Source organism: Polyodon spathula, chromosome 4 (assembly GCF_017654505.1).
Source record: "Polyodon spathula isolate WHYD16114869_AA chromosome 4, ASM1765450v1, whole genome shotgun sequence".
Classification (NCBI taxonomy): Eukaryota; Metazoa; Chordata; class Actinopteri; order Acipenseriformes; family Polyodontidae; genus Polyodon; species Polyodon spathula.
The window spans coordinates 34,584,332-34,609,286 of NC_054537.1; the positions used below are offsets into that span (position 1 = coordinate 34,584,332).

A 24,955-nucleotide genomic window follows, 5' to 3' on the forward strand; every position below is an offset into this window, starting at 1 on the left:
TGGAAAGTAACCGAAAACAATAATTTCATACAGTATAGCAAAAACAAAATCCCTGAAAAAAAAAAAAAAAACTATTTCAGGGTATCTCGAAAATAGTTACAAATAAGCACCGAAAAATGAAATGAATAAAAACAGAAGCCCTGAAATCATTTTGTAGTTTCTTTCATTACATGATGCGCAAAAAAAAAAGATCTGAATTATGTTCATGTATATATTTTTTAAAATGATGTCTAAAATCCGAGGTGATGCAAAACTTTTGGCCATAGCTGTACATTACACATATTGTTAGTTATAGTACTTGTGAAATGTATGGTGTGCTTTTTATTGGAAACAAATCACATTTCACTTCGTAACTGCTGGCGAATGCAACTGTATTTATCCAAAAAACTATGTAGTTATGAAACTTGGTCTAAACTTGTTACGTTGCTTGCATTTCAGTCAATATGAGAGAGTGGTGTTAAGAGATTAACAATAACGTGTTTATTGACAGTTATATTAAATTAGTTTGACACAATATTATAACCCTCTTAATGAGATCTATATATAGATTTTTTTTTTAAGTTTGGAGTGTTATCATTAAACATAAACCTCAGCAGGACTGTCACAGCTCAGCCACTGCAGTGAAAACATGATCATTAGTCAACGCCAGTGACCACCTTTGGCAATATTTATACATTTCCACCTTAAATACATGAATTACACCTTTTGATTAGCTCCTGATACTTTGATTCCAAGAGAAGGCTGATTAGTCCCTTTCTGTTTTAAACCAGCTGGTATTGTTGATTTTATAAGAATTGTGAATGGTGAATGGTTTAATAATGTAGTTTTTTTATGATGGGGAAAGAGGAGAGAGTCAAAATTATAGAAGCACACTGCTGCTTAGTAAGACACTTTTCTCCATATCGAAACAACCGTTTTAATTAAGAATTATTCTGAATGTTGCATTGGGTTTGTAGGGTAGAATATCTTTGTAACACTGCATGAACTTAATTATAAAATGGTCTGGGTCATTAATGACTTGCTTGTGTAGTGGCAAACTCACCCCGGAAACCTTTTGAAATATGAATCTTGTTTTCAGTAAACCACACAAGAAGGTGCAGGCCTTTTCTTCCTCCTGGCTTATTCAGTAATTAAGTATTAATGTGATCTGCGTGCACCCCTTTAATCTCATTAATAATAAATAATCCTGTTAATAGGAATGCTGGCCAACTCAACTTCAGTACTGTATTTGTTTGAAAATCGTTTAGCTAACTATTAACTATTGTACAGCGTATAAAGCGGTTTTGTTTTTCAGAAACAAAAGGCTCCACGTCATCCCCACCCCCCCTTAAACAGGAAACGAGTATTTATTTTTCTATTCATACAGTCACCATAGTCATCATCTGTGTCTGTTTTTCTGTGCAGGTTGATCAGAGACTCTGGGTACTGTTTTATTAGGGTGTATTTGGAGAACTTAAAGAAGCCCTAGCGGTTACCGTTTGCACAGCTCATATCTTTAATAGTGTTTAAGATAATACCAACCAGCTGTGAAAACATGTATTTCATAAACCTCATTGCTGTCTTAAGAAATTCAAATAAAGTCCTCATACTGGTACTTTTTTTTTTTTTCAAACACGTATGAAACAACTAGTCATTGTTTCAGTAGGATATTATGCAAAACATATGTTAAATAATGACATTAATCATGTCAAAAAGCTTATTCTCTCAAAAAACTATTTACCCTTTACGTTAATGTTTATTTATTTTTTATGCACACAGAGAAAAAAATTAAGTTTCTTAAAGCAACATTGAAAAATCTGATCAGATCCAACATAAACCAAAGTACAAATGTTAGTAAGCAGAGTATATATTTCTGACCTTTATAACAAAAACTCCAGAGAAGCTAAACCTGTTTCCTGCTTGTGTGTGTGTGCGTGTGTGCGTGTGTGTGTGCGTGTGGAAGAGATGCAGAAAATAACAGTTTTCATCACAGGCAAATAGGTGTTAATAGCCGCTAATAAAATATATATTTTAGCCAGCTGACACAACTTTGGCCTTGGGTCACATTAGGAAGTTTATGAAGCAGTAAAATTATTTTGAATCAGTATATTCAGGGTAATCAAGATGGCATTTCCCACCATAAAACAAAATGAAGAATGTTACCTAATGCAGTAGGAAATGCAGGGAGTTTGTACTTATTTGGGAGAAATGATGTTCTAAATATTGCAATTATATTGCTGGAAAGGATATGTACTCTTTTAAGCCTAGCCTTTAAAAAACATGGCACAAGGTAAATGTAGTCAAATGTAATTCAATTTGAGATATCTCAAAATGACTTCCTGTCCTTTTTGAGATATCTCAAATTGACTTCCTGTCCTGTTTGAGATATCTCAAACTGAATTTGAGATCTCAAATTGACTTCCTGTGAAAATGCTCTATGTTTAGAATAGATTTCTGGCCCATTTCAAGATATCTCAGACTAGACAGGAAGTCAATTTGAGATATCTCAAACAGGACAGGAAATCAATTTGAGATATCTCAAACTGGACAGGAAGTCAGTTCGAGATATGTCAAATAAAATGTGAGATATTTCAAATTGACTTCCTGACCTGTTTGAGATATCTCAAATTGACAAGCGCCATGGGTGTCTGAATCTGTGACCCCCAAGGCCCCGAGAACGCAGAAGCACCGAGGGCACAGAGTGCACCGAAGTTCTGAGGTTCTGAGGGCATAAAGCAGCGAGGGCGTCATGCCACCGAGGGCACCGTGTGCACCAAGGGCTCTGAGGTCCAGAGGGTGTCGAAACACCGAAGGGTGGCGAGCACCTAGCGTGTTAAAACCATGGAGTGCCGAGGCACCAAGGGTGACGATGCACAGAGGGCACCATGTGCACTGAGGCTCTGAGGCGCGGAACACCAGGGCACCAAGGGTGTCGAAGCATGAGGGCACCAAGGTTCAGAGGTCCTGTAGGCAGAGAATTAGGGGAACCTAAATGCCTGTGTATTAGAGTGCCTGGGCCTAAGCACCGAGGCCCCGAGGCTCCGAAGACGCCGTGCACAGAGGGTGAAGCACCGAGGGTACTGGGATGGGCATAGCCTAACTGCATGAAGTTACACAATTTGGGGTAGCGTGTAGTATATGCCGGGGTGGATACACAGACTCAGAGGCTGCAGTAGGCAAGACAGTAGTGTAAACACACTGTGCTGCACCAGGGAACAGCATGGGCGAAGTCTGGTCTTAACTGCGTGCAGTCACACGGCCATGGCAGCACATTGTGTACGCCGGAGTGGAGCACAGGCTTAAGAGCTGCAGTAGGCAAAGGTGGTTTTTTTTTTTGTTTTTGTTTTTCACCCGACCACGAGATATTTTTTCAACCCCATTATTTCCGTTTTTTTTTTTGCAATTTTTCTTTTTCATCTCTTTCAATTCACCACAGAACAAACCCATTGGTGGTAATGGACTTTTTCACATTTTATTGCGTTACAACATGGAATCAAAATGGATTTAATTAGGAGTTTTTGCCTCTGATCAACACAAAAAAAATCCATAATGTCAAAGTGAAAAATAAAATCAACAAATTGTTCTAATTTAATTACAAATATAAAACAGAAAATAATTGATTGTATAAGCATTCAGCCCCTTGAGTCAATATTTGGTAGAGGCACCTTTGGCAGCAATTACAGCCATGGGTCTATTTTAATAAGTCTCTACCAGCTTTACACATCTGGACACTGCAATTTTGGCCCATTCTTCTTTGCAAAATTGCTCAAGCTCCGCCAAGTTGGATAGGGACTTTTGGTGAACAGCAATTTTCAACTCTTTCCACATATTCTCAATTGGATTGAGGTCCGGGCTTTGACTGGGCCACTCCTGGACATTGACCTTTTTGTTTTTAATCCACTGTGGCTTTGGCTGTATGTTTGGGGTCATTGTCTTGCTGGAAGATGAATCTTCTCCCAAGTCACAAGTCTTTTACAGACTTCAGCAGGTTTTCCTCCAGAATTTCTCTGTACTTTGCTGCCTCCATTTTGCCCTCTATCTTTACAAGCTTTCCAGGCCCTGATGCAGAGAAACATCTCCATAGCATGGTGCTGCCACCACCATGAATCACGGTAGGGATGATGTTCTCAGGATGATGTGCAGTGTTAGGCTTGCGCCAAACATAGTGCTTAGCATTGAGGCCAAAAAGCTCTATTTTGGTCTCTTCAGACCATAGAATCTTCTTCCACTTGGTCTCAGAGTCTCCCACTTGCCTTCTGGCAAACTCTAGATGAGATTTGATGCAAGTTTTTTCAACAATGGCTTTCTTTTTGCCACTCTCCTATAAAGACCAGTTTTGTGAAGAACCCAGGCTATTGTTGCTATATGCACAGTGTCTCCCAGCTCAGCCGTGGAAGACTGTAACTCCTTTAGAGTTGCCATAGGCCATATTCTCTAGATTTCTTAATAATGGACTTTACTGAGCTCCAGGGGATAGTCAATGCCTTGGAAATGTTCTTATATCCTACCCCTGATTGGTGCTTTTGAAGAACCTTATTCTGGATTTGCTTTGAATGTTCCTTTGTCTTCATGATGTAGTTTTTGTTAGGAAATGTACTAACCAACTGTGGGGCCTCCCAGAGACATGTGTATTTAACCTGAAATCATGCAAAACGCATTAATTGCACACAGATGGACTCCATTCAACTAATTTTGTGACTTCTAAAGACAGTTGGTTGCACTAGAGCTTATTTAGGTGTGTCATAGCAAAGGGGATGAATACTTACCTATGTAATCAATTATTTTCTGTTTTATATTTGTAATTAATTTAGAACAATTTGTAGATTAATTTTTTCACTTTGACATTATGGACTTTTTTGTGTATATGTATGTATATACATGTATGTATATATACACACACTATAATGGAAATTAAGTAGAAGTTCAATCCTAATGGGAACAGTGAGGTTCCTGGAAATTTGCTACCATCATGCTCTGGCCTCAGTCGATTCCTGTACTTGTTTCGCTACTGGTGAAAACGAATTGAGATTTTTAAATAATGTCACTAGTGCTTCTGTGGACTTAAATGTGTTTTTTCTCAATTAAATAATATGAATATGCAATTTTTTTTTTTGTCTTTGGGAATTATTATTGAGGCCATGCCCCACTTGCCTCGGCTGATGACCTGTCACTGTTGCATTTATTTTATTGAACTGCTCCTTCTTGTAAAATAAACCTTGCATTTAAGACCAGAATACTTGTCTGGATTGCTTTCTTTACCTCCCCGTTAAAATATAATTTAAAATTGTGTTGCAGCATACTGAATACCAGTTTTTGAAATTTCCAATTCAACATCAAGCATTGCAAACACACCGATAACAGTAGGTTGTGCAGTTTGTTTTAGTTTTTTTTTTAAATATGCAAGGATACATTCGTCTCCTTCTCTGAGACAGTGACTTTTTTTTTTAAGAACGTTTTGCTGTTTAGCTAATTAATCAGCTTTCTTCTGGAAAAAAATGTCTCTGGATGCCATGTCTCAAGATGCTGACGTCTTAGCTTTCGTGAGCCAGCAGTACTTCACAACAAATGACACATGAGGACGTGGGTCATGCCTGTCATCAATGTAAATAAAACAAGTTAATATAAGATGGTAATTGCCTTTTTTTTCATTGTTTCTTTGAGCTGCAAGTAGGATTAGACATTTTTTTGTTTTGCATCCATTTTATCAACTGTTTTCAAACTCCCAAGTAACCGCACATAAAATGTCACCTTATACTTTATTTTTATGGTTCATATTTAAAGCAGAAGACTGGTGATAAAACAATACACTGTTTACATAATTACTTCTAATGATTTGTATGCAAATTATATTTATTTTGAACATAAGCATACAAGTTGTATAGTGAAACTAAATCTTACTAGTGTGCACTAAATGTTATATTTTTTAGATTGTTTAGCAACGCATCAGAAACCTTACCGTGACCGATATTTGGGTCTCGACTCCCAGTTTGGGAAACGTTGCTCTATACAACAGGCTTTTTCTAATTTTTTGTATAAAAAACAGCTTCTTATCAACTTAAGTCTCCAATTAATTTCATGAGTCTTCCTCTCCTTTCTCAAATGCACAAACCCGCTGCATTGAAAGAATCCATTCCCAACACAGGAGGCTTGTTGCTGGGGAGCGGATGTCACTGCCCTGTGACTTTTGGTAGTGCATTCCTGCCACAATATTGTGCAATATGTGTGTGTATATGTGATGAGTCAAAGGGTTTTCGGTCTGTGATTCAGCCTCCCGACAGTAGATGGCATCAAACCAACTCGGGACTTCCCTTACCAAGATCTCGTGACCATGGCAAAAGTCATCTTTTGAGGGGCGGCACCTTGGTGAGGGGCGGAAGTACGAGTATGTAAATTCCAGCCACTGGAGTCAAGTGAAGGATAAGGACACTTGTCAGTTGGGGATTGGTGTTCCACTGACTACAGAGGCGGGACATTACATACTAAAGGGAACGTACTACTGTGTTCGGGGTTGGTCCGAAAGTAAAATAGGAGGAGTAATGGGTGGAGGGAGAGACTGGTTTGGTGCAGCGGGATTTTTAAAACAAAAAAACACTAACATTTCTTTTGTCTTTTTTGTTTATGTATGGGTCGCCACAAAGACAATTAAAGACGAGTCATCACGGTTTGTTTTGGATTTCACCCCTGCACTCCTTCCCTCACACCATTTTGTTTTCTTTTGTTATTTAATTATTTTGTTGTGTATAGAGAATAAAAATAAATTATTTTATTTCTGTACACATAAATTACTGTCTGGACATTCCATTTAATACACTCTCGCCTCACAGTATATGATAACAGTATGATATTAATGCTTTGTTTTAATTTGTTTTGTATAATTTTCTTTGTGATGTGCAGTATGAAATTAAATGAAATTGCCTATGTATATTACAGCGAAGGCATGCGCAGTTAGACTGTTAAAATGCAGAGCCAACTCAATATAACCGCAATATAGTGATATAACGAGGGGTGGGTGTAGTTCAAAATATAGTCTTTTCACAATGCCCCAAAACCTGGTGACTTCAGCTTTGAGGCTGTCTTGCCTGATTATAAGTTTTATTGTATGTGACTTTTGGGTTGAAAAATAGATTTTATGATTAATGTGCATGCAGTATGACTATCAACCAAACAATTTGAAGTCCAACATCGGTTACACAATGAGGTCTATTTTACTGATCTAAATGGTGGCTCTAAGTACTTCATCTCTTTAACTATATTATTTCAGCTGGGGCTACTTATAGACCCACTTAATAACTTTACAATACAGTGAAATGAGGTTTAATCATTATAATGAATTGGAAATACTCTCATGATATAAGGTAACTGTTACTCTGTAGAAAGAAATGTATAAATCAGGCACCGATAACCACTGTTCAAAAACCAATAGCTTTGTGCTACCATAACACTGCTGTCGCCATCAAGTGACAAACATATTTGTTTCTTATGTGAGTTTCCCTAAGCAAGTATCATCTTTCTGCATTACAGTAGTTTACTCCACTAGTGACTTTTAAATTAACTGCTGATAGACCCACTGTTTTGTTTGTTTTTATTAAGTATTTATTACAGCTGAACGACTGTATTTCTTTAAGAGCATATTGGGAAAAGTAAAACATCCATGCCCTACATACATCAAGTGGAATGAATACGTTGTTATTCTTCTTGTGTTGTTGAAAGGAGTCTTTTGAGTTATTGCCAGATTTGATTATACTTAACGACTGATTTTTGACATCTGGTTTTGTTTTCATTCAAAATCAAATTCAATCCACATTTGTAGTTACAAAAACCTGACCTGTTTTCTCCAGTAGGGGATGAATCTGTTTTCATTGCATTGTAAACTTTTTAGAATTATATAATGTTTGTATGTCTGATACCTGCTGTATAAAATGATTGTGCAATAGAAGTATATCATACTCAGTATATCAAGTGTTTGTGTTTTATGATTGCTAAATGGTATGTGGGGTTAGGGAAAACAGCTTCATCAAGCCACCAGGGATATTACAACCTTTAAATTAATTTAAATATATTATGTATGGACTGATTTGAAGTACCATCAATTACAGTCAGTGCTTAATCACATTGGTGATATTGGTATATTGAATCAGGCACTAGCCAAAATGTTTGGTTATTTGACTTAATTTGGTAGAAGTTTTTTGATTGAGTTTTGAAGTTCCCTTTCAAGTACAAAATGTAACCAATACCAAATGAGTATTTACCTCCTAAAGACCCGAATCTTCAATATTGTATACTAAAGCTGCTTTTTGAGCCTGTGACGCAGTCGTGACCCCGCCCTCGCGGGATCAAAGGGACTGCACTCACAGATCTCTGCGCCATTTTTCCTTTTAAGATAGATCTGACAGAGAGTCTTCTTCAATTGTTGCTCATATCTGTATATATTTAGCATTTTACAAAAAATGTTTATGATATTAAGCAAATCGCTGAAATACTTTTCTATTTTTGCTTATTTTTGTGCACTACAGCCTTGTGCCTAGCTCCACTTGCCTTCTCCAAGTGAATGAAACCTGTTTTGGCCCCTTTTAGACTCAAAGGCATCAGAGTCTCCAGCAGAGCCAGATGCCCACACGGAACTTGTCACCAGACCACCTCCATCGGGTGGGTCTTCTGGTGAATCATGCGAAGAGCCAGCTGACACCTTCCCAGACAGCCTCCCTCCAATGTGGGAATGTGCTTGTACTCCAAGTCCATGCTGGTCACTCTGTCGGACGGCAGAGTGCAAAGAATAGCCACCTGCTTGGAGCTCAACAGAGCACTAACAGTAATGATGTATCTGAAACTTCTGGGCCTGATGGCAGCAGCTTCCCAGACCCTGCCATTGCGTCTCCTGCACATGTACCCTCTGCAGGCCTGGTTCAACATCAGGGTCTTCCAGCTCATGTTGGAGCACGAATGCCTATTGACAGTGTCCCACCTATGTCTAAGGGCACTCTTTTGGTGGAAACAGCCGGTCCAGCTACGCCTAGACGTAGTGCTGCGCAGCTTCATCAGAAAAGAGATTGTCACCACAGACACGTCCAGCCTGGGCTGGGGCGCTGTGTGGAATGGCCGAGGCATGCAAGGTGTGTGGAACCCCCTTGAAGGGTCTGCACATCAATGTTTTTTAGTGCTTCAGTCAGTTTACCTGGCCTTGCAGAATTTTTTGCAGGCGGTTCATGGGAGACATGTGCTTGTGCACACAGACAACATGACAGTGGTAGCCTACATCAACCACCAGGGTGGCCTGCAGTCTCCTAGTCTCAATTGCGTGGCTTGCAAGCTTTTGTGCACAATAACCTAATCTCACTTGAGGAGGTTGAAGCCTGTCTAAGCAGGGTCCAAGTGGACAGCAGACACGGTCAGGACTGCCTATGAACTGGCCAACTTTCCAGGGGCCTTGCAACTTCGTGGGCTTTATTCCAGGGTGCATCTGTCAAAGACATAAGCAATGCAGCCGTGTGGGCTACTCCCCATGCCTTCATTAGGTTCTACAAATGGAATGTCGTGGATACTCAAAACCCTGGTTTTGGAACTAGAGTGTAAATGGTGACTTCCCAGTCAACCCTTACAACACAGGTAGAGAGGTGAAATTCTCCCTCAATTTTTTCACTCGGGTTTCGAATGGTAATGCACAGGACGGTGTCTCGGTTTAGCCTTGTAGCATTCTGGTCGTTCTGCAATCTTGCCCTTGCGACGGCTTTGGTACGCTTACCCATGTGTTAATGATTACATTTCGTCCTTGAAAGGGAGGGAGTGTTAGGTTATTATCATAATCCTGGTTCCCTGATATAGAAATGTAACCATTAACCTTCAAGGTAGATTGGGATGTTTAGGAGGTAAATACCATTTGGTAATGGTTATGTTTCTATTTCAGGGAAACCAGATTTATGATAACAACCTAGCGTTATTGATAGTTGGTGGTATTTTAAATATTGTGCCTACGCATTGGTTAATTACAGATACTAAGGAGTAGATTTACTAAGATGGACCAGTTGCAGCGGAAATATACCACAATTTGCATTTTAGTGTCAACAGTTCGCAAAGTACACATTTTGTCGTATGTACTAAGAGAAAATATGTTAATTAAAAGAGCTGCAGTATACTAATTTAGATATTTGTTGCATCTTCTTAGGGAGAACTCTAGCATTGCAAGAGTAATGCAACATTGTTCAAATAAATAGTGGGAGTTGAGCTGTGGTTTGCTGAAGCAGAGGGTGCCCGAAGGATAACGTCTATACATGCAAGGGTGCAAGAATCAAAATAACATTGTTTTTCTTAAATGTAAACGTCATCTGTACAATGCATCCTGTTCCATCTTCATTTTACTTATTTTAATACTGTGTGTATATATATATATATATATATATATATATATATATATATATATATATATATATATATATATATAATATTTATATAAATAAACACACAACAATGAAAATAAAATATTATTTTAAATTGAAAATAAATGACTTTAACTAGGTTTTTAAAAGTATTATTATTTTGAACTTGGCTTACTGAGTAGCCTAGACCAGAGGTTCCCAACCTGTTGTGCGTGAGTAAACTCCAGGTGGTCCGCAAACAACACTCAAAATTAGGTTACGCAGAAACCCATTTCTACACAAGCACATGTTGTGCTACTATTACGCAACAGAACAAACAGCTTTAACCACATGGTATATAATTATAAGATATGTATGTAGTCTGCATGTTCCCCCTTTATCTGTTTTCTTTTATTATGGTGTGTTTATAAATATATATATATATTACAGCTCCCTTTGATGCAATACCAAGCATTGTCTTCAAAGCCGCCATTAACTGAAACAGCTTATTAATGTGAAAGAAATATTCAGCCCTCCATTCGCTTGCTTTACAGGGGACACGGTAAAAAAAACAAAAGGTACCGGTATATATATAAAATTCTGCACCTGCCGCCACACAAAAAAAATCTCCCGATTTGGTATTTTCAAAAGTTGAAATGTATGCTTTTCTCACATATTGCTGTGGAAGAAAGCATGAGAAAGGGAGGTTAGGTGGGGAACACTTCGCTAATTTAATTAGTACATGTGCTCAATGACTTGCACTGTTCTACTGTAGGCATTCACTTTTCTAGTTGTTCAGCATGGGTTTGACCAAATTTATACAAGAGCTTTAGTTTCTCGCACTGTCCATATAATTAGGGTTTCCAGATTTGCAGAGTGAAAAACTTTTTTTCTTCAATTCGCTGATGCCGTACCAACTCTGACACCATTAAAACAACAGTATATAATGATCTACCCCGTGATGGTTACCATGGCGATCACCCCTAAGTCACGTGAACGGGTCTTAAGTGACTGCAAGTTATTTTGCTTAAACATCAGTAACAATTAATAATCGGACAACCAAGAAGAAGATTTGGAGGCGGGAAAGGACTTAAAATACAAAGAAAAAATTACATAACCTAAAAAATTATGGTGATAAATCAATATATATAATTGTCTTGACAGCAGATGTTTTACCAGTGCACAGTACTGGGGTGTATCGGCTTACTTACACCTCTGTAAATACTAAGTAAACAACTTGCACATTATGAAGGCACGTTTGTCTATTTTAGCCAGCATTATTATTTTTTTTTAAATCTACAGCTAGCATTCACATATGTGCTCATTCTACTACTTGTTCACTGTTTAGGGGGAAAAAATCTAATCTGGTTCTCCCTTTTCACTCTGCATAAACGTAGCACAATTCTTTGAATATTCCTAACTAGATTGGAATGACTAAATTAAAATAAAACAACATAATAAAACCACCGTTTTGGTACTTTTCATTTCCAACAATATAAAATGTGTGATAGTGTTGCCAGGAATATAGGAATATCCCTATTATTTCCTTACATTTTTTGGAGAGGTTAGGTGCATATTGTAATAGCTGTGTGGTTCAGTGGTTAAAGAAAAGGGCTCCTAACCAGCAGGTCCCCAGTTCAAATCCCAGCTCACTCACTGACTCACCGTGTGACCATGAGCAAGTCATTTAACTTTCTTGAACTCTGTCCTTCAGGTAAGTGGCTCTGCAGCTGATCTATTAACACTACTTCTGGAAATAATGCTAAGTAATGCTATAAATCAACTGTGCGCCACCAGTCTTGTTTAATTTACACACCACAGCCCACTAGAAGTGGTATGTAACATCCTGTACACTCTTCAATTGTTTTTAAATTTTTCAAATTGCTTCCCACCAACCTTGTCTTTGTTGGCGAATAATAAATTGAGGGACAAATGGATAGATTAATTTGCTACACGAGGTAACGGTTGTGGTGACCAGCACTGGAATTTCCATTTACTGGAGCCATTATCTACAGGTACTTATAAACAGGAACTTTGCCATCAGCAACTTTCAATGCGAAAAATGACAACATTCCTTGCTGACCTGGTAGCAAAGACTCAAGCCCAGGAATCTCATTAAGTTAGGTACGTTATATAAATACTTTAATTTCTATGTACTTATACATATACACATAGAAATTAGTTTCAAAATGCTGATGTGAAAAAATGTGTGGCAAGTGGTCCGTGGGAAAAATCCAAACACCAAGGTGGTCCCTACATTGAAAAAGTTTGGGAACCACTGGCCTAGAAAATTAGCACAACATAGATCATGGTCCTATACAGATGCTCAAAGATGGAGGGGCTAGTGGCACATGTGTGCAGTCTATTGCTCCCAACACGCTGGGGGAACCATAAATGTCATAGAAATATGTTTACAAGGTTCGTAAGTACACACTGCCTTTAGTGAGAATTAGGTACTTGGGCGTTCGTCTCAAAAATGCATTGAGCACAGCTGACAACGCAAGAAAAAAAGCGCACTGGGAAATGCCAGCAACAATTGCAATTGTTTAAAATGTGCTTTTGAAAGTTCTTAACAAATTACAAATTTGATGCAATTGTCGGCAGCTTTAGTACATCTCATTATAATATTTGAGAACCCTCATTTGCACCCCATTCTCCACCCCATTTTTGTAAATGTATGCAGGAACGCCCATAATTACATATTCACCTAAGTTTGAACCACAAAGCAAAACTGCTGCCGCAAAGCATTTCCTAAAAAGTCGCTAGTAGCTTTGTGCTTGTTTAGTACATTTCACTCTAGACTTCTGACTCGTTTGCGACTATTGTGACAGTTGCAACACTTTAGTACATCTAACCCTAACTGTGTTACAGTGTTAACAAATTGTACAAGGAAGATCTTTGATGAGTTGCACATATTGCATCTCCTTTCAATAAAAAATACAGTGCAAAACATTTCAAATAATTCCAAATAATCAATGGTTGTAGATATGTCTCATATTTTGGTCCACAGTGTTTATTTCACACTATATTGAGAATATCAGCCAACAGTGCTCTGCTGACTCGCTGTCTTTTCTTGTTTTCTCAGTTGTGGGACTCCTTAAGTTCAAACAATGTAAATTCAACATATCAAAGATAGACTGGGGGGCAGACTAAACTAAAATAAATGACGTCTTTTAAGGCCATTTCTCTCACGCAGAATCAAATCTATAAAAAATGAGGGCGCCACAAAATGGTAGAGAAGATATACTGTAACGCATTTTTAAAAAAAACATTTTTGGAGGGAACTGAAGTTACAACATTGGTCTGACAAAGGAACAGACAAAGTGCAGAGAACATCATTTTCACCCACTGAAATGAGAGAGAGATTTACACATCATTTTATCATTTCAGTAAATTAAAATGAAAGCGTCATGTGCATTTTGAGAAGCCTCCGAGAATTGTGGAGCGTTCCAGTTTCTCCTAGAAATGACAGAAACCAAGAGCTACAAGTTAAAAAGCGAGTTGTCATAAAATTGTGCATTTTAGTGCTTAATGCATTTAGCACTTTTGTCTTGTGAATTCCTTCCATGCCTAGGTCTTTCACATTCTACTTCTTGTATTCTAGTCACTGTTAATACGTTAAAATGTAAACCTGGACTTATAAACATTCATGGATTAGATTTAAAATACCAGTAACGAAGTAGACCCTACAAAGAAAATCTATGTAGTGGTATATCTACTGTACCAGAATCTTTTTAGCATCTTGTTAAAAAAATAAATACATGTGTCTGATACTTGAGGAAACACAATGACTCTATAAACCACTGGTTTTGTGGCACTAATATACTTACCCACACGCTAGCAACTGGAAATAAAGGCACATTTATCAGAATCATTGTTTGACTTCAATTTCAAGTGTTACTATATGAGTTATATGACCTCTTAATGCAAACATGATATATCTCTTTGTGTAACTGCTACAAAATAAAACGTGTAAATTCAACCCACATTCGTATAAAGAGTGTGTTGATCACTAAAGTAGATGAAATGTATTATGGTTAAGAGATGTTTGCTTTTGTCAGGAAATCCATCAACAATAAGGTCCCAATATTGGCATAGATTGCGAAGGCAAATATTAATCTTGAATAAGGTCAATGTTAAAAAAAATAAAATAAAAACAGCAGTAAGTAGACTCAGTTGAGTTATCCTATAATAATATTGAGATTGTCCTGAGAACCTGATATCAATCATAAAAATAATTACAGTGTAGGTTAAACAGCACTTAAACAGTATAGAAATTTATGGTTGTAACAGATGTGCTGTCAGTTCTGTGGAAAACAGGAGCCGACAAGAAGCAGATCTCTTTGTTGTGCATAAAGTAAGCAAATAAGGTTCTGTGAATCTTAAGCTCCATTGTAATAGCTACAATTTAAACAAAAAGGTTCCATGCCTGTTTTACACAGGATTTTGTATGGTGAACGGTTTAAGTTGTTAATACTGTAGGTGGGTCTATAAGTCACACCTGCAGAAAACCCCAGCAGCATTAATAGAGTCAAAGAGTGGCTGTATTGGAATCTGCCACTGTTTAGATCCTGACAATTGACCCCCCCCCCCCCTCCCCGTAGCAGCTTGGCTTTGCAAATATTTCTCAAACTTCTTGTGTCTTTGTTGCATCTCATTGCTGTATATTATGTAATATAATGTCATCTCTGCTTACTGTAAACAGACGGTCTTTGATTATTCTAATTAAATAATAAACTACCCTTGACATCCATTATAGGTGTCATAGGGTTACATAGTATACTGACGGTAGAATTGTAATTCAAAACCTTTATCTCCTTGTTCACAGTCCTCCTCTGGCTGCTTTGTCATGTTTTTGACTCTAGACATTTATACAGTAATAACCTATTGCAATGTGCATTCGTACACAGTTTTAGTAATGAAGCACAGTCGATGTATTGCCATACAGTATCTCATGTACATGCAGTGGCATCCTGTTATTTTGTTTTAAATTATAAAATGGCCACTGTTGTGGGTCTTCAAGCCCTCAAAAATAATTATACTGTAATACAATAAATCTCTGAAAACATGATGGTCATGTTCCACTTTGGATAGGCTAAAGGTCAGAGTCCAAGTACAGTGTATTTTTCAATTGCTAACATTGTAGTTCTTCAGTATAAATTTACTTTAGCTGCCCCCTTGTCACTTATCGCCAACAGTGCATACATAGCTGATTAGTAATGACCGCAATGGCAGGGAAGCAGTTGTCCTGTATCTGTGCGACTCAGCCTACATGTACTTTCCCACTATGCACATATATATAACTAACTTTGTGCGGAAAAGGGTCTTCAAAATGTGTACTTGTCTATTAGGTTCACGAGAGAACATTTATGTTAGTTTTATAAAGTACACAGCAGGGTTTTTTATGGGAAGGAAGTCTGGTTATATTTATCCAGATAAAAAACATCTACATTTTGTTGATTCCACAGGGAGCGTCAGATTGGCTCTGGCTCTTCTGCGGTTTGGGGAGGCAAAATAATTAGGAACTGTGTCTCCCCACCCTGCTATGGCGAGGGGGACACCTGCAAGGCTGACGTTTGTCATTTTAGACCAGTGTAACGAGGTGATTAACTTGGCAGTGGGATTGGAGAAAGTTCTCCTGAGCTGTTGTGGGTTAATGTTGTGGTGAGGAAACATAGTTGGACATTCTAAACAGGCGTGAAAAACAGCATGAACGAATTGGCCTTTATAATTTGAAAAACAAAACAAAAAAATGTCCACAATATTTTAAAGTTGCAAAATAAATACCAGCTGTTGTAAACAATAATATGGAGTAACAGCAGACAGACAGGTGAAGTTATCTGAACTCTAACCCTAAAAATGACAATTCTAGTACTTGAAGCTGGCAAATAACTGCATGTTATATCTTTCAGTCTGTAAGCCAAGAACTGTTTTAGCAGCTAGTGTGTTAGCTCTAAATCTCAGGGCAGGACTAGAGTGGTTAATATTAAATTTAGAGGATAATTAACCTGTATATGGGATGGATGTGAAACACATTACACCTACCAATATGTTTATTTTTTACTGTAAATGCCAGTAACTGTGGTAATGGGATTGCTACGATGTGAGAACTTGACATAACTTTGCTTCTTATAGCTTTACAAACCCAGTGCATATTTGTATTTTTTTTTTTACTAAGTTTAGATCTTCAATTTCATTAGTTGTTTTGTTTTTTTCTCCCTTTGTTACAGGACATACGGGACGGTTATTGAAATCCTTGTGTTTTACAAGCCTAACCTTTCTGCTGCTCCACATCATCTTTCAAATCACAATTAACAGCCTTCAAGCCGGAAACACCATTAACCCTGACTTCAACTGTAAGTACAAGCCCTCATTTTACTATTAAACTAGGTATTTACCAAAAAATAACCAATATTTTTCAATTAAGACCAAAAACATATACTGTTACAGACTTTTTATATTTTTATACTAGTTATTGCAATTAATTAGACAAAAAGCAAAGGGAATAGCAAGGAAGTGCACAATCTGAAAATGATAACATTCCGGAAATGTCCAGTTTATATGTGATGTATGTACAGTACAGTATATACAACATCGTAGTTGATTCAAAAATATATCTTGCAGTTGGTGAGGAAGGAAGAAAAACATTTCTCAAGCTTTGCTAAAGAAAACAAAGCTAATGTTTCTTATTTGGTTTTGTAGTGTATATAAATAATTGGCTTCCACACTCTTGTGAAAACCGGTTTCTATCTATAAAAGTAAAACCAGTCTAGACAAGAGTACACCTTGAATGTGTCATCTGTGTTTTATGCCCCGATGCTTTTTGCATCCAAATGAAATATTCCAGACCTTATATATATATATATATATATATGTGTGTGTGTGTGTGTGTGTGTGTGTGTGTGTGTGTGTGTGTTAATCCTCATCATTAGCTAATTAAAAATAAATAAATAAATAAATAAAAAAAATAAACTACAAAAAATGTGTGCCCTACCACCTCCGGAATTATCAAAACTTCCTGTAGCCACAGAGTGCGTTGTAGATATAAGCCTACAGACAACAGGGACATTTAGAAATACTGAGGCAATTTGTGTGCTTGGATTCCCTTGGGTTGTGCAAAAATTATTTTACACCATTAAAAGAAAAAAAAAAACTCCCTTTTTTAACTGTATGCTGTGGTTCTGTTATGTTAAATGCTACAGTGTTCTGGGTGGGTGCTTAATATGTTCTATAAAATAAAGCTTATGTTGCCTTTAAAGGAAATAGATACTCTGGGATCAAGCTCTTACATTTTCAGAAGATTTTCTCGCTACACATTGAATATTTCATATAGCTATACAACTGATATCACTGTTGTGAGTCGTTTTGGTTTTTGATGCAGCTCAACAGTAGGCATTTTGTTTCCAAGAGCATTACCATACAAACAGGAATGAAAATAACAATATGAGCAGGTCCCAGTTTTCCAGCCTAAGTGTCAGTTAGATTAAAAAGAAATGGAGCTGCAGTTTCCTTGGATTTTCATAATGCCAGTCTAGTCTTTCACCACGTAAACACCAAAGGGTATTGTTTGTTCTGTGAGTAAAGTGTGGGGTTTGACTCTCTGTTAGTCATCACTGTGAATGAAGATTTAGTTGTCATGTAGGGGGGCTGTGGTAACTGTACTGTATGTATAGCTGTCAGTGGGCAAGTTAATGAATGAGTCACTGAAGCAAATGGGGCTCCAGACAAATTTAAACACACCACTGTTTATTAAGCTTTTTTGCAATGTCATGAGTTTCAATAAAGCAAACACAGTGCTGTGTTGTTTCCCGGTTGGCATCCAACAAGCATACTTGGCTGTGGACAAAGCACACATGTTGTCTGAACGGAAACACTGCTTCCAGCACCCACTTGAAAATAGGTGTGATGTGGTCGACTGGAGTTTCACTGGGGATTTTGGACATTTTCAGTTATTCATAGTTAATGATAAATAATTGTTTGTTTTTTTTATTTTTATTTGTAAGGTTACACTCTTCTGCAGAATTGATGAACTATGAGAGGTCTTAAGATAGGAATGCTTATGAATTTTATTCAAAATAGGTTATGAAAACAGTTGACAAACATCTATCCTTAATGGAAAATTTCAGGTGACTTCTAATTTTATTGGCAGTGAGATAATACAGTAGTTCTGTCCTGCAAATTTTTTGCCAGTGCAGTTTATGGTGTGATCTCTGCACATTTAAGCCATTAGCTTCAACACTGGTTAATTGAATTGTCAGCAGCTGGAATTTGGAAAGTAGTCTGAAGCCTCATGTGCATCACTTTCACAGCTGCACGCTGGCAAAGGCCACGTGAATAGGAATCAAATGCACCTTTCTTATTTTTGGATGTTAATTGTAACATGTTGGTACTGTACTGCATTGCTATGTACAGGATATGTTAGCAAAACTACAATAGGTAAGTTAAAGGAACATGTTTAAGATGATATACCATTTTTTCCTGCTATTACACTGTGTTTCTCTGTGTTTGCATGCATTTAATCATACTTTTTTAACACTACAAAAGCACAATGCATTTACAGTATATTCTCCCAGAATTATTTGCCAGTTACTCATTATATTGTATACTGCCTCTCTGTCCTTAAAAAATACCAAGATGCCTTATCAGTTGTTAATATAACTACACATTTCCCTTTTTCTCAATTGAAGGCCAATAAAATACAAACATTTAAATGTATTCAGCCATGATGTTAATCAATAAAGCCAAACTAACGAAAAATCCCAATCTTTGCACGCGAAAAGGAATTCAAATTAAAAAGAGAATTCAATTTAAAAAATAAGTAATTGAAAAATATTCCCAACCGAAGGGTAACCTCATTTGTATACAGTGGAAGCCCAGGGCGCTACCCTCTGTACTATTCAGAGGCTTACAGCAATTATGAAACAGCAACCTTTTTTTGACATTCAGTTTACTGTATGTGCATATTGATACTCCAGGGGTCGCAGATCCCTTATGGAACAAACATACATTTTTAACATATGGTAGAAAAGTATGATCCTTATACTTTTCATATATAGAAATTGGCACCCTTTTTATATATTTAAAACATATTTTAGTATGTAATCCATATATTTATTTTATATGGATTACAGACGAGTGAAAATATACAGTGCACCATATATTTTCAACATATAAATATATGGATTATCGACTAAGGGGTTTGTCCCTGAAGCTTTCTTCAGCGGACGAATTGACAACAAATAGGCTCAGCAGTGAAGTGGTGAAATTGTTCCTGTCTTGCTCAGAATTGTTGAAAGGAGGTGCAATAGTACAATGTTTAAAATGCTATGACATGGCCCCTATGATACAAAGTAGGAATGATATCATCCTCTTCCCAGTGTTCTCCTGTTTCTAGCTGCCAAATGTATTTACTACATTTCTTTATTACAACAAGATAGGCAATTCATAATTGCACAGGTACAGTTAATGGTGTTGCTCCTCACAAAATCATCTAAATGCATTGTGATTGTGAGTCAATTTCAGCAGCCTACTCTAAAGATCTTGAAAATTGTAAATTCAGTCTCTGGTTTTAAGTCCAAGACATAAGGATGACAGATGTGGAGTGTTTATGTGCTGTGCAAAAGCAAATTAGTCTGACATCTCGTATCCTGTTTAGCACCAAATTTCACTTCTCCATCTGGATGTATCTTTGCTTCTAACAAATCTCTATATCTCTACATTCTGAAGGCTTCTGTAAGGTTAATGGAAGTGCAATTCCGCAATGTAACATTAGCTGGTGTTAGCCAGTTTGGCTGAATCACTCCGTATTGAAACCTCAGTTGTGTTTGGATAACCACACTAGCTCTGTTATAAAGTCCTTATTTTATCATTTGAAGAAGACGCTGAGACGTTGGTTCATGCTTTTGTTATGTCTCGATTAGATTATTGTACTGCTTTGTTTGCTGGTTTTCCTGATTCTAAATTACGTCGGCTTTAATGGTTCAAAATGCTGCAGCCAGTGTTCTGACTCGCACACGTCATTCACAATATATTACTTCAGTTCTTAAATCACTGCACTAGCTTCCTGTTAAATTCAGGATTGCTTTTAAAATTCTGCTTACTACTTATAAGGCTCTTCATGGTTTATATTTACAGGAAATGTTGATACATAATGCCCCTAGTCGCACCTTGAGATCAGCAAATGCTGAACTTTTAGTAGTTCCCAGGAATCATCTAAAATCAGGAGGGGCAAAGGCCTTTACTTGCTAGGCTACCTGGCTTTGGAACTCCGTACCATGCTGGTACAGTCGAATTTTAAATCAAATTTTAAAACATATTTGTTTTGTGTAAGGTTGTTCTTGAGCTGGATTGATTGGCCAAGGGCCTTTGTATTTTTTTATTTTTTAGAGTTTTTATTTTTAAGCACCCTAAGTTGCTCCACGTGAAGAGCGCTGCATAAAAGTAAAGTATATTGCATTGTATTGTATTGTTCTTCACAAGCTACTTTCTACCAGTGCTGTAGCTGTAAAGCAGAATTACAGTTTACCCATTACCTACAGAAAACTGGTTACAATTGGCCTATAGTAATCATAAACAATCTGTCAAGTAAAATCTAATCCTCTTGTGTACGTTTGGGTTTATCACTGTAGAGGTGACAGAATAATAGAGGGACCTAATGATAAAGTCTACAGTGAAGGCAGGAGATTTGGCCTTTAGTCAACATAAGTATATTATAGTTATACAGAGGCATGTCACTATATGGCCCACATATCTCCTGTGCTGAATTAAAAATGCTGAGCGTAAGCAGAGCCAGGGAGAGGCCATTAAACTTTATTGTCCATTGCTGGCAGACCATCTCTGCAATCCAATACTTGATCGCATCAAGTTCAGTTATTGCTGCAATTAAAGGTAACTCAAATGTTAATTATAAGTAGGATATAACATTGCCTGAACCATGTGACATGGTGCCTGTGTTTGCTTGATCCCACAACTTTGCCTGCTGGGAGTAAACAGGAGGCACCAGCCACTGTGGCTAATGTGTGTGGGAACAATTTACCCTTTTCAAAGATGTTTGCCAGCAGGAAACTGTATTGAACTTTATAGTTGCCAGCAAACATTTGCACTGTACATATTTGGCAGATAATGAAAAAGCTAACTAAAACCAACAAGAATACTCAGAATATTAAAAAAACGGTGAGTTGTGTCTATGCAGTTGTATGCATTTCTGGACATCTTAGTTAACTATAAAATGACCAAAATCTTTGTTCTTAATTTTTCCAAGGTGCAGTGAGAGGGAGTGTGACTTTTTCTTTATGGTTGAGAGATAGTAGACATCTGAGACAGTTATCATTTGGCCAGCATTGTCTAATACATGCTTCTGCCATGAAAGTAGCAAACTTCTTGTTGAGCTGTTACTATCAGAGTAGTCAATGCACTGACCTATTAGGTAATCCAGTAGATCTGTTAATGTATTTCTGTTCAGTGAATGGAGTTTTCACTGTGTTACATCCATCGATGCATATTTGTTGAGCACAGATACTTGTCCTCTAAGTGGCCCTTTCAATTAAACCAATCCTGTTTTCTTTCCTTTTCCATTTTTGCTTCCCTTCATAGGAATAAACTCCAACATGCCATAAAACAGTCACCTACACTACATAGTTTCCGATCCTCACACAGAACCCATCTCTTCTGCCTAGCCCATCCTATTGATACTCCTGGTCCCCAACCCTGATTTAGCCTCTGGCCCTCTGTTCTCCTAAAGCAACACATTTGTATCTCACCACCCTAGCCCAATAAACGTACCCTCTTTCTTTACGCATTTTTATTTGATTGTACTATTTTGTTATAATTTTGTAAAGCGGCTTGGTTTAAAGGTGCGGTAAAAATGTAAATAATTAAAAAAAAAATGCAGAATTTGAATTGGAAAATGACAGGCATGGCTTAATATGGGAATAGACATGGAGTCTCCAGCATGATTTGCCTGATGGGAACTAGGCAAAAACATAACTCTGGATACTGTAGGTCAGGAGGTTAATATAACGCCACAGTTTTGCAATTGTTTTTTTTTTTTTTTTGATAAATAGGAAGTCAATGCGGATTAGAGCAAGTAAGAGTAGAGTTACTACAGTGAGTCAAATTGTTATATATATCCATCTCAAAAGATTCGGCCGAATACCGAACCGTATACCTAATCTACAGACACTGTCGAGAAAAACTGAAGGAATCTGTTGAGTGAAAACCAGACTGGCAGCTACTAACAAGGGACGTGCACAATCTATTGTTTTGATCTTTTTAGTTCATAGTATTTTTATTACAGAATGGAAATATATCCCTGAATAAGATTTCAGTTTGAAACTTTCTCAATGTACTGCTAGCCCCCTCTCCTCACAATACAAATGTCAAATTACAGAACAGTTAGCTTTACAAGAAAGGAGAGTTGCATCTTTGCCATAACCCACTATTTTCTTTAATGACCGTTCAACCTGTGTCACCTGATCTGAGAGTATGGTTGCCAACAGGCTCCAGAATCTGGGGACACTTTTTAAGGAAAGTCATTTTTTTAACTCACAGCTCTAAACTGCAATGTATTCAGTAAAGTGAGTGTGAATTGTGCGAACTGTCGTTAAGTTAATTGAATTGTTTTACTTAGTTGTTACCAAAAGCACACACATGCCGGTGAGGATCGTTTCCATCAATCAAACCTATACAGCAACTGATTGGCTTTCTGAGTTTCTGACTGGGCAGGACTGTGTGAAGCAAGAAATACTAAACAAATAGAGACGTCACCTGCTGTCACAAGGTTAAATTAAAGAGTGCAGGTGTGTGCAAAGTTATCTATAATAATGGTGTTGCATTTTTTTTTAGGCGAGTTAAAATAATCTAACCTGCCTTAAAGTGTCCCAAGATTCTGGAGCCTGTTCACAACCCTATATGAGAGCTATGAGGGAAAAATTACCATGTCATGATGACCTGAATCTCCCTGAGAAATTAAACCCACGTTGGTGTAAATGCACAGAGTATGTGACAAACATATCAAATAGGCTACAAAATAGTTAAAAAATGATTTTAATAAAACACACCAGTTCTCAAATGGTTCAACTTGTATTGGCACATTACAGTAATGTAAAATGTTATTTACTAAAGCATATTGTTCAACAATGTCTTGCACATCTGACAGTTTTAAAGTTACAAAAAATATATATTTGAGCACCAATTTTTTTGCTCTCAGTATGATCTGTAGAACAAGTCTCAGACAAAGCAACAAAGCATAAATGTCTACAAGGTTGCATTACTATATATTACAGGTTTAGTGCATGAAAAGTGTGATGCGACTATGCTGTTGCATAAAGGGGTATGCTGCTGCATGATGTGTTTAGTGCGTGCGCCACCAGTAATTTAGGGAGTTGACAGCTGCGACAGAGTTCATCAAACGTGTTCTTGTTATTAAATACAATAGTTACATTCAATACCGGATTTGTGTCTTATTTAAAAAATTCCATGTATCCCATATATATATATATATACACACACACACACACACACACACACACACACTCACAGTGCATATGGAAAGTCTACACGCCCTTGAACTTTTTTCACATTTTGTTCTGTCGGTGCCTCAGAGTTGTAGCCATTTAAATTTGGATTTTTTCCCCACTTATCAACACACCATATGCCACACTGTTAAGGGGAAAAAAAGTTATGTATTAAAAATACAAAATTGAAAGGTCAATTAGTCTCCATCCCCCCTGAGTTAATACTTGGCGGAAGCACCTTTGGCAGCAATTACAGCTGAGTCTGTTGGGATAGGTATTAACTTTGCACACCTAGATTTGGCAATATTTGACCATTCTTCTTTACAAAACTGTTCAAGCTCTGTCAAGTTCCTTGGGGAGCATTGATGGAGCATTGATGCAATCTTCAAGTCGTGCCACAAATTTTCAGTTGGATTTAGGTCGGGGCTCTGATGGGCCACTCAAGGACATTTACTTTTTGTTCCTTAACCACTACAGTGTAGCTTTTGACTTTGTGCTTTGGGTCATTGTCATGCTGAAAGGGGAACTTCCATCTCAGTTTCAGTTTTCTTGCAGAGGACAGCAGGTTTTCTTCAATGACATCTTTGTACTTTGCTCCATTAATTTTAGAATATAAGAACATAAGAAAGTTTTCAAACGAGAGGAGGCCATTCGGCCCATCTTGCTCGTTTGGTTGTTAGTAGCTTATTGATCCCAAAATCTCATCAAGCAGCTTCTTGAAGGATCCCAGGGTGTCAGCTTCAACAACATTACTGGGGAGTTGATTCCAGACCCTCACAATTCTCTGTGTAAAAAAGTGCCTCCTATTTTCTGATCTGAATGCCCCTTTGTCTAATCTCCATTTGTGACCCCTGGTCCTTGTTTCTTTTTTCAGGCTGAAAAAGTCCCTTGGGTTGACACTGTCAATACCTTTTAGAATTTTGAATGCTTGAATTAGGTCGCCATGTAGTCTTCTTTGTTCAAGACTGAACAGATTCAATTCTTTTAGCCTGTCTGCATATGACATGCCTTTTAAGCCTGGAATAATTCTGGTCGCTCTTCTTTGCACTCTTTCTAGAGCAGCAATATCTTTTTTATAGCGAGGTGACCAGAACTGCACACAATATTCAAGAT

General features: G+C 37.4%; 1 protein-coding gene across 1 annotated transcript in view; it reads left to right on the forward strand.

The window, feature by feature from the left end:
* LOC121314460 (piezo-type mechanosensitive ion channel component 2-like) overlaps positions 1 to 24,955 on the forward strand; it is a 211,410-nt gene that overhangs the window by 54,498 nt on the left and 131,957 nt on the right. Inside the window, exon 3 of the mRNA XM_041247759.1 lies at positions 16,559 to 16,684. Coding sequence (XP_041103693.1) covers positions 16,559 to 16,684 — 126 coding nt within the window. The remainder of the gene's footprint in view (positions 1 to 16,558; positions 16,685 to 24,955) is intronic.